The sequence below is a fragment of the Phyllobates terribilis genome, unplaced genomic scaffold (assembly GCF_046119375.1).
Source record: "Phyllobates terribilis strain yellow unplaced genomic scaffold, ASM4611937v1 Scaffold_11__3_contigs__length_659146591, whole genome shotgun sequence".
NCBI classification, from domain to species: domain Eukaryota; kingdom Metazoa; phylum Chordata; class Amphibia; order Anura; family Dendrobatidae; genus Phyllobates; species Phyllobates terribilis.
Window position 1 is genome coordinate 207,646,199 of NW_027362771.1, and position 11,258 is coordinate 207,657,456.

Here is an 11,258-nt window from a genome sequence, read left to right on the forward strand (position 1 = left end):
TGTAGGGCCCAGTGTGAGAAAGCTGGGTCTCCCTCAGAGGTCATGGGTCTTCCAGCTGGACAATGACCCAAAACACACTTCCAAAAGCACTATAAAATGGTTTGAGAGAAAGCACTGGAGACTTCTAAGGTGGCCAGCAATGAGTCCAGACCTGAATCCCATAGAACACCTGTGGAGAGATCTCAAAATGGCAGTTTGGAGAAGGCACCCTTCAAATATCAGGGACCTGGAGCAGTTTGCCAAAGAAGAATGGTCTACAATTCCAGCAGAGCATTGTAAGAAACTCATTTATGGTTACCGGAAGCGGTTGTTCAGTTATTTGGGCTAAAGGTTGTGCAACCAAGTATTAGGCTGAGGGTGCCAATACTTTTGTCTGGCCCATTTTTGGAGTTTTGTGTGAAATGATCAAGCAAATTAAATGAAGATAATAAGACCAAAGAATTTGTAATTGCAATCATTTTCAGGAAGAAACTGAGTATTATCTGACAGAATTGCAGGGGTGCTAATACTTTTAGCCACCACTGTATGTAGTATATCCAGCAGCTAGCCATACAATCTGGCTTTACATACATTTGTGAAAGAATGAGTGCTTCTAAAAAACTCGTGTAATAGGATGCCACTATTTCATCCAGTCAGTTCATGAAATTTCCATGATCAACTGTTAGTGGTATTATTCAACAGTGGAAGTATTTAGGAAGCACAGGAACTCGGCCATGAAGTGACAGATCACTTAAAGTTACAGAGCGGGGTCACTAAGCTCTGAGGAGCATAGAGCATAAAAGTCACCAACGCTCTACTGACGCAGTACCTGCAGAATTCCAAACCACCTCTAACCTTTACATCAGCACAAAAACTGCACTGGGTGCTTCATGGCATGTGTTTCCAAGTGCCAAGCATTGGATGGAGTGGCGTAAAGCACACTGCCACTGGAGCAGTGTAAAATAATTTGGTGGAGTAGTGAATCATGCTTCTCTGTCTGGCAGTATGGACATTGCAAATACCTGCCTGACCGCATTGTGCCACTTATAACATTTGGTGAAGAAGGCCTAAAGTTATGGTGTTATTTCCCAGGTATAGGACTAGGCCCCTTAGTTCCAGTGAAGAGATAGCTTAATGTTTCAGCTACGAAGGGCCAATACATTTTGAACAATTGTATGCTTCCAGCTTTAAGAAGTTCTTTTCTGTTCCAGCATGACTGTGCCCCAATGCACAAAGCAAGGTCTGTAAACGCATGGTTCGATGAGTACAGTGTGGAGGAAATTCACTGGCCTACATAAAGTACTGATTTCAATCCATCGAACACCTTTGGGATGAACTAGAACGTAGATTATGAGCCAAACCCTCTTGTCCAACATCAATGTCTGACCTCACTGCTCTTCTGGATGAATGAGCAAAAATTCCCCCATACGCTCTAAAAAGCTGGAAGCTGTTTTAGTTGCAAAGAATGGACCAATTCCATATTAATGCCGTTGGAATTTGAATAAGAAGTTATAAAGGCTCCTGTAAATGTAATATGTAGGTGTCCCAATATCTTTGTCCATATAATATTCCTGATGGGTGAGGGATTCATCCCACAAACACTTCACACGCATTACACAGAATACTCCTTTCACATATGGTTAACTGAAGCAAAATTTAGGGTGACAATATGTGAAGATGGTTCCCCCAAGTTCATATACAGAATAAAAAATGTACAATCCGAAGTTATAAACAGTTGAACGAATTCAGTAGGTTTCAGTATTTGATATTTATATTACTCAATTATATACAGCCATCATATTCCTCAGCATCATCACTGTCCCCATTGGTGCTCACAGTCTAGATTCCCTATACGTATGTGTTTGGAGTGTGGGGGAAAACAGGAGTACCAGGAGGAAACCCACGCAAACACAGAAAGCACATACAAACTCCTTGCAAATGTTATCCTTGGGGAGATTTAACCCAGGACCCCAGTGCTGCAAGGCTGCAGTTCTAACCACTGAGCCAGCAGGGGAGTTACATGAGCACTGCAGCCAAACAGTGTATGAAATCCACATAAATGGTTTTAGAAGTAATTGGGTTTGGATCTTTTTCTTGCTAAATATAATCTAGAGACACTAGTTCTTGGATCAACGCCCCATGACCGAATCTAGTCTGATTGCCGTATGTAGAGTCAGGAAGGAATTTTTCCCCTAATATGGAGCTATCAGTGTCTGACTCATGGGGTTTTTGGATCAACATGTTAGGCTATAGAATGAACTCGTTGGACATCGACCTTAAAAACGATGAAACTAAAATATACTAAGGTTGCTGACTTCCTTGGTAAACTCCTTCTGTTCTGATGCACCCAATTCAAGGGCTTTGAGAGCAGTGGGTTAGTTTTCGGGTGTGCAGAGGTTGTACCGCCTCTATCATGGAGCTAGATGAGAGGTCACGAGTGCGGTTAATGAGCAGTACTAGCTTGAAATGATTTATTTGGTCATTTAAGTAATAATGTACTAATTGAAGACAGAATATGGATTAAAAGCTAAATAATTAACCGTTGGTCCAGATTTTGCACTGGAGCACAGAAATGTTAAAAACTGTGGCCCTCAACCTAAAAATTGTAATGAAAAAAGAACATTATCATCTACAGCATTTTCCTCAAAGCAGTTAAAAGAGAGTGCAACTCAGTGGTTAAAATGTATGATTTCTCACTGGAAAGTTTTGCAATATGTACGGATAGGTCGACTGCTATGAAGGGGCACAGTATCTTATTATTATTGTATCTGATTATTCTAGACATTAGGGTTTTAATGAACTCATTGTCCACAAAAGCTAATTTTCCTTACTAGTATGCAATTACCATGAGTAAAAATTATTTCTTAGCTGGAAAGGCTCATTTTGTGTAGACGGGATTGTAAGACATACACATTGTCATTGGCTTATTCTTACTATGTCCAGTACAATAACACATGAGGTTCGCTATTGGACTAGTTTGGATATATTGACCTCTACAGAAGACTTTTTGTTCATAATATTAACTTGCCCTTATACAAACTATGGAGATGACTTATTAGTTAAGATTTTCTGAAATCTTACAAATTCGCTTCCAGCAGACTTCTGATAATTATAATGCATCATAATCTTTTTATAAGGTGCGTAGCCTTAATGGCATAATTCAAGGCAGTCAATGGATTGTGTAGTGGTGCTGTAGTCGTTGGTCATATTTATTGCACGTTGTGTGTTTTTACGTTTTTCGGTATAGTAAGAAAACAATAAGCGGCTGTTTGTAAAATTCTGCATTTGATGGGAAACGCATGTATAAATGTCTGATGTTTCATTCTGAAAGGAGAAAATGACAGTTTCTCTCTTATCTGATTATTTCTTTTTTCTCTCTCTTTAGTTTTTTTGGGTAAAGTCTAATCTTCATTAATTTTTAACCATTAATTTTCTGTACTTCTAATTTTTTTTTTTAGCCATGGCCAGTCGGCAAGTTGACATAGCCACACAGGGATGGTTTATTGGTCTGATGTGTGCTGTAGCCCTCCTGATTTTAGTTCTGCTGATAGTTTGCTTTATCCGAAGAAATAAAGGTGGAAAATATCCAGGTAAAACAGGAAAATATTTTTTTAATGATTTGGATAATTGTTTATTCTAACTTTATGGATGTCAACATTGATCTGTATAGTCACCCAATCTTATGAAAATGCTGAATATGCAGAACACAGGCAGAGGGAGAGAAGCAAATCAAAAAAGTAAAGAGCAATGATCAACAGGACAGTCTTTCATACGGGAGATTTTCCCAGGGACGGACATACCGCACAGGGGCCCAAGAGAGTCGGGCCCACTTCCACCTCCAAAGCCAGAAAGCAGTTTCTGTCACAGACACATAAAGGGGCCCATGTACTGTTCTTGCACAGGGGCCATCTTCAGACTGTGTCCAATACTGTTTTTTCCTCAACATTTTCCAGTGTTAACGTGCCGAGGGCCACCATTTAAATAGGGGATATATGGTGCCAACAATAATGTAAAATGTGTGAGATGAGGGAGGAGAATGATTAGAACTTTGCTATGTAAAAATGAAAGTAAAGTGAGCCCCGATCAAATTCCTATATTGTCAATAGGCACTCATTACCGGCAGTTTATGCGCCCGTGGAACAGGGCCATCAAAATCCACATCTTGTAGTGGTGATAGTAGGAATCCTTAAATTCCAACGTCATGAATAAAAGAGACAAAAGTCTGTATATTTCTGCAGATTATTATTCTTTTAGAACAATAAATGAATGATATTGTGATTAGAAATATACTCCTTGTAATAGCATATCATCAATCATTCTCATCTGTTTGCCTCTAATATACACTACCGTTCAAAAGTTTGGGGTCATTTAGAAATTTCATTATTTTTGAAAGAAAAGTACATGTTTTTTTCAATGAAGCTAACATTAAATGAATCAGAAATACACTTTATACATTGTTTAATGTGGTAAATGAGTATTCTAGCTGCAAACGTTTTGTTTTTATTGCAATATCTACATAGGTGTATAGAGGCCCATTTCCAACAACCACCACTCCAGTGTTTTAATGGTACATTGTGTTTGCTAACTTTGTAAGAAGGCTAATGGATGTTTAGAAAACCCTTGCACAAGTTTGTTAGCCCAGCTGAAAACGGTTTGGCTGATTTGAGACGCTATAAAATTGACCTTCCTTTGAGCTAGTTGAGAATCTGGAGCATTACATTTGTTTGTTCTATGAAACTCTCAAAATGGCCAGAAAAAGAGAACTTTCATGTGAAACTCGACAGTCTATTCTTGTTCTTAGAAATGAAGGCTATTCCATGGGAGAAATTGCCAAGAAACTGAAGATTTCCTACAACGGTGTATACTACTCCCTTCAGAGGAGAGCACAAACAGGCTCTAACCAGAGTAGAAAGAGAAGTGGGAGGCCCCGCTGCACAACTGAGCAACAAGACAAGTACATTAGAGTCTCTAGTTTGAGAAATCGATGCCTCACAGCTCCTCAACTGGCAGCTTCATTAAATAGTACATGCAAAACGCCAATGTCAACGTCTGTAGTGAAGAGGTGACTCCGGGATGCTGGCCTTCAGGGCAAAGTGGCAAAGAAAAAGCCATATCTGAGACTGGCTAATAAAAGGAAAAGATTAATATGGGTAAAAGAACACAGACATTGGACAGAGGAAGATTGGAAAAAAGTTTTATGGACAGACGAATCAAAGTTTGAGGTGTTTGGATCACACAGAAGAACATTTGTGAGACTCAGAACAACTGAAAAGATGCTGGAAGAGTGCCTGATGCCATCTGTCAAGCATGGTGGAAGTAATGTGATGGTCTGGGGTTGCTTTGGTGCTGGTAAAGTGGGAGATTTGTACAAGGTAAATGGGATTTTGAATAAGGAAGGCTATCACTTCATTTTGCAATGCCATGCCATACCCTGTGGACAGCGCTTGATTGGAGCCAATTTCATCCTCCAACAGGACAATGATCCAAAGCACACCTCCAAATTATGCATGAACTATTTAGGGAAGAAGCAGGCAGCTGGTATTCTATCTGTAATGGAGTGGCCAGCGCAGTCACCAGATCTCAACCCCATTGAGCTGTTGTGGGAGCAGCTTCACCATATGGTATGCAAAAAGTGCCCATCAAGCCAATCCAACTTGTAGGAGGGGCTTCAGGAAGCATGGGGTGAAATTTCTCAAGATTACCTCAGCAAATTAACAGCTAGAATACCCAAGGTCTGTAATGCTGTAATTGCTGCAAAGGGAGCATTCTTTGACGAAAGCAAAGTTTGAAGGAGAAAATTATTCTTTCAAATAAAAATCATTATTTCTAACCTTGTCAATGTCTGGACTATGTTTTCTATTCATTTTGCAACTCATTTGATAAATAAAAGAATGAGTTTTCATGGAAAACACAAAATTGTCTGGGTGACCCCAAACTTTTGAACGGTAGTGTAGCTTCAGACAATAGTATAAGCATTGTGAGATCGTAAGAAAGCTGTTGTTATCTTACTAATTATGGAATTGGCCTTTGAACTGTAATTCATATAGATGCAATACAGTATATTGTATTCCTGTTACCTATTTATAATTATCCAGTACCAAAAACAAGCTATTCCTAAAATTACTTTAGTGTCCTCAATGCAAAAATAAATATCAGAGCAGTCAAAGGGACAAAGTGATTCATGGCAAACCATTTGTTTTCTTGATAGATGTTTCCATAGAATAAGCGGTATGCTACGTATGCATTCAATCATTCATTCATTTATCTTACGCATCCATCCTATTTTTATTATAAATAGTTAAAGAAAAGGAAGATGCCCATGCAGACCCTGAAATACAGCCCATGAAAGAAGATGATGGGACATTTGGTGAATACAGGTAATGAATTATCCAGACACAAATGTATGCTTTAATATTCAGCCTTTATAAGCCGATGTAGAAAAACAGAAACCTGTTGATGGAAAGCAACCTTAAAGGGCCTTTGCACTGCTGTGATAGCGATGACCCTTTCTTTTGGATAGGTCCTCAATGTTACATCAGTGTTGGTCTAACACCCGGCATACCTACTGATCAGTTGTTACCAGTTCCAGTAACGGCTGGATGTAACAATTTACAGAGAATATGACAGCTGTTTGCAGTTTTTGGTGGCTACTCCCATGTTCTGCAGATCAACTCCTATTCAGCTGTAGTAATCGAGAACGGCCACTATACAGTATATGGAGATGTGGTGTTCTCTTCCATACACTGTTTTTGTATCCTGCGACTGACAGAGCTGGTAATAGCTGGGGATGCCAGTTGTTGGACCAACACTGATGTGATTTTGATGACCTATCCATTGCATAGGTCATCAGTATCATGGTCATGAAACAAACCCTTTAAAAATAAATGAATTCGCCAGTGGATGGACACATGATTTGTAAAAAGCTTCATTGACAGCAAAACTTTCAGAAAAATTACTAGAATGTCCAAATGGAATGTAGCATTCCACTGGTATCATCCAAGTGAAAAAGAAAGATCCTAGTAAAGATGATAGGGAATGTGCATACGTTAAGTATTTCCTGCAGACATTTTTACTTCAAAAACGTGTCTCTTGGTGGAAAAGACACTGCATAAAAATGCACGTTTTTCCCACATTTTTTAGGACGTTTTTGATGCATTTTTTTTATGCTATTTCCCCATTCATTAAAATGGGTGATAGTTGCTGCAAAAACGCTTAAAGAATTGACTTGCTGCAGATTTGAAACCGTTTCAAATCTGCAAAGGAAAAAATAAGCAATCTGTGCGTGAGATTTCAGAAATCTCATTCACTTTGCAGGGGCATTAAAATGCAGCATTTTTTGTGGCAAAAACATGCAGAAAAAATGTGTTAAAAACACACCATGAGAACATACCCTTGGTATAGCTTATTGTAATTTATTTTCTCTGGATGATTATGTATTCTTCATTATTTATGGGATATTTAGGTTACTTCAGTGGGGGGATTCAGGGGGTTCTCCTGGCTTCTGTAGAACCGCTTGTTAAAATAGCAGGTGGTTCCGCAAGGCAGTTCATGATTTCAGACTGATCCATTTTGGTGCCTCTTCAAAAATCACTCTGAATGCATCATTGGCCCTTGATGGTGCCTTGTCACCTATCATGTGCCTCTTTGGTGACGCCGCCTCACACACCTATTGCCTTTGTGGTCCTGGTGTTGCCTCTCTAAGAGGGCTATTACTCCTTCGTCTGGCCTAAGCCCTTTTTTGACGATTTTAAAAAGCTTTGGAAATTTACACCAAGGGTAATGAGTGTCCTATAATAGTGAAATAAGCATCACTCATTGAGCTCCCTGCCTCTCCAGCAACATTGCTCTGGTTGCCTGTTATGCTGTAAATTAAAAGGGCTGACCACTATTGGATAACCCCTTTTAATTTTCCTAATGTGTCTATTTAAAAAAAGCATACTTACTTCCTAAGGCTCCACTCTGAGTCCTGTGTACATCACAATAACGTAACACTGTTATGTTATGCTATGTGAGTGCTGTAGCGTACTAGCATCCACTGATTACCTGCAGCACTTGGAGCAGTGCTGGTCCAGGAGGTAAGTATGCTTTTTGTTATCAGACACATTAGGGACATTCAAAGGGGTTGTCCAGGAGTGAACAACCTTTTTAACTGTATGTGATGACTGCTTCAGTCCACCACTCTCCTCAATGGTTACTTATGCATATTTGGCCCGTTACTGCTGAAAACAGAGATTAGGTGTATCAGACAGTTGAGGTGACAGATGGACAGGTGCCCATCCTTTCCAATTAAAGCAGATTCCTTTAGTACTAATTTTCAAAACTTGTAGAAAAACTCTTGATACTGTGTGCCATACTAAGAAGTGACTGGAATGTGTACTTCACAGGAGGCAATGAGACCAGTGAAGGTACAGGTGGGGTAGGAAGGGGAAAGAGCCTTTACTTTTAGCTACTGTTACTTGTATTTTGTGGTTGAGGAAAGTGTGCTTGAAAATGGGTATGACTAACAAAATGGGAGTGGTATCCAAATGGGATGTGATTTCAAAATGGGCGTGGTTTCCATGGGAACCTGGTGTTAAAAATTTTAATCCCACCCTTGGGTTACTTGGAAGGAAAGAGTGGGCATTAGCAATCTTACAATACAGTGCCTTATAAAAATACTATTTTCCATCAGTAAACAGTTACATACATGTGTTCCTGTAAGTAAAATTATTCAGCACCTTGGCATTACGCAATCGATGAAAATCAGAATAAGACAGAATGAAAAAAAAGCCTTCTCTTTGTGTCCCTCTGTGAGCTTGCAGACAGAAAAGGTATCTAAAAATCAGGCCATTCTTTGCTTGAACTTCCTGCAGATGTCGCCCCAGTAATATAACCCATAACTACCTTTACACAATAGGTTAGAGCATGTTTGTGCTAGCTGTACAGTGTTACACAAGCCTGGTTGTTGGAAATTGTAATAATTTTTATGTTTAATCATAATCTGAATAATTACCACATTGCTAAACTCAATTTCTTCTCTACCAGTGATGCAGAGGACCACAAACCTCTTAAAAAAGGAAGTCGGACCCCGTCAGACAGAACTGTGAAAAAAGAAGACAGTGATGACAGTTTAGTGGATTACGGAGAAGGAGTAAATGGGCAGTTTAATGAAGATGGCTCCTTCATTGGACAATATAGCGGCAAAAAAGAAAAAGAACCAGTAGAAGGCAATGAAAGTTCAGAGGCTCCATCTCCTGTCAACGCCATGAATTCCTTTGTGTAGTCATCTTCAAGTGGTCATATTCTCTTTTGCAAGCTGCCACGTTCCATTCGATGCACTCAGCTTCCATTCAGTGGTCCACACGACGTAGAGATATCCATGCGTTGAACAGTACTTTCTAAGTGCAAGCTCTTGTAAGTGGTCCTGGATGTCGGTGTCATGGTACAACATATTCATCTTTTTTTTTTGTTCAGGGTGTATTGTTTTTCTACAGTGTGCAGAAACCTGTACAGAATCTACAATGTAACAAAATGAAGTAAGCTTAAAGTCCAGTTTCTTTTCTGAACCTCTAATGCATGAATTGGTCCACCTGTCACTTACCAGCCAGTGTATGTAAGCCATGGTATGGTCCTTTGTTATACAGTCCTTGGTCAGACACTCGGGTATAGAGTCCGTTTCTTTTGTCAGTATTCTAGTAGTGTGACAATGTGTAGAACTTCAATGTCTACGTGGACATTGCTGGTGAAGTTGGTGAATTTATTGTATACTCAACCATGTCTTTACAAAAGACTAGAACGTAAATATATCTATATGGCGGCTAAATGATTTAAGTATGACACTTGCATTCGCTGATGCTTACCCAGACCCAAATATATTCTCTCTGCTCCCATTATGTTATAGCCCTTTCAACATATAAAGTATTATACGTACAGTGTTGTATTTTGTACACCGTGTATAAATCAGACTATATCGATTCCATAAAGTGATTAGCTTTGCAATGCATTCTGGGATTTGTATTTTTCACAGTCACTGAGGGGACATCAGAAGACCGACTGGCTTCACGAACCCCCCTGCATATTGTTCAGTGCCTTTATTTGATATGCATTCCATGATGCACTGCTCTGCTGGGTATGTTAGCACAGACTGATGAACTACAGTATCGTTTTTGCCAAAAATGTAAATTGTGTAAATGATAAAGACGTTATAAAAGCATTATTGGAAAAGAAAAAAAATCTCTATTGTACACTGTAAAATGAAATTGTCTATATGCTGCTGCAGGTCCATTGTTTACGGACATCGCTATGAACAGCAAGGTGCGCATAGCCCCAACCTAGATCATAGGAGAAATGGAAGCACAGCATGCACTGGGATCCATATATCGCTTCCAAACCAGCCCATCGGCTTCTCACAAAGTGTCTCAGCGAGTATCGGCACCTAGGACTTGTACGCAAATATCTCCTTGTGATCCTATTAGAGCTAAAGAACAAAAAACCATAATGAAGTCCTGCAAAAGAGAACAGTCCTCTAATTGATAAGTAGAAAGGAGGGATATTATCCATGATGAAACCTATTTCTCGTGACTACGTAGTAAACTATTCCAATACTGTGGTTTAGCTTCATATGAAATTATATAACAGCCTATGGTTGAAGCAATGCTCAGTTTCATTTGCCAATATATTGCATTTTCATAACTTGCATCAAGTTTAATTTTAAGTGAGCTTTTATATATAGATATTTTGTTCAATTTGTAAATATACAGAAAGATTAGATGCTTCTATGCTTGTAGATGTGACAGAGAAATAAAGCAAAGGTTATGTTATACTGTATAAGAAGAAATATAGCCAATGGGGTGCATGGTAATTTTCAAGACATCTACTTAAATGCATATATTTTGCTGTGAAATGACATAGTGAACTATTGTGTTTACTGCAGACTTCTGTAACTTGTGCCAGTATGTTACATTTACCATTCCTCCTCTCAGACACTATAGGAATAAAGCACAAGTTTGGCAGCTGGGTATTCACTCCTGACCCTTCCTTAACTTACATTCTGTATCAGCCCTTTAACCTCTAGAATTACAGCAACATATTTTAGTGTCTTAAAGGGGTTGTCCGGTTTAAAATGAAAAGTCTGCAGTTACTCTGTGTGACTGTAGACTTTTGAAATCCCCTCAGCGCACACATTGTGCGCTACAAGGATTCGCCAGTTTCTGAGCTGGGAACGGCGGTGCTGTATGCGATATGCATAGCCCCAGGCAGAGCCCGTCCAGTGGGCGCAACCTTGCTCCACACCAGTGTAT

General features: G+C 39.4%; 1 protein-coding gene across 15 annotated transcripts in view; it reads left to right on the forward strand.

Annotated features, from left to right (window-relative positions):
• NRCAM (neuronal cell adhesion molecule) overlaps nucleotides 1-9,709 on the forward strand; it is a 256,326-nt gene extending 246,617 nt beyond the window's left edge. For all 15 annotated transcript variants that reach the window (XM_073652000.1, XM_073651998.1, XM_073652001.1 and 12 more), the window contains 3 exons: nucleotides 3,438-3,569; nucleotides 6,278-6,356; nucleotides 9,004-9,709. In XM_073652000.1, coding sequence (XP_073508101.1) covers nucleotides 3,438-3,569; nucleotides 6,278-6,356; nucleotides 9,004-9,241 — 449 coding nt within the window. In that variant the 3' untranslated portion in view covers nucleotides 9,242-9,709. The remainder of the gene's footprint in view (nucleotides 1-3,437; nucleotides 3,570-6,277; nucleotides 6,357-9,003) is intronic.
• The last annotated feature ends 1,549 nt before the right edge of the window (nucleotides 9,710-11,258 follow it).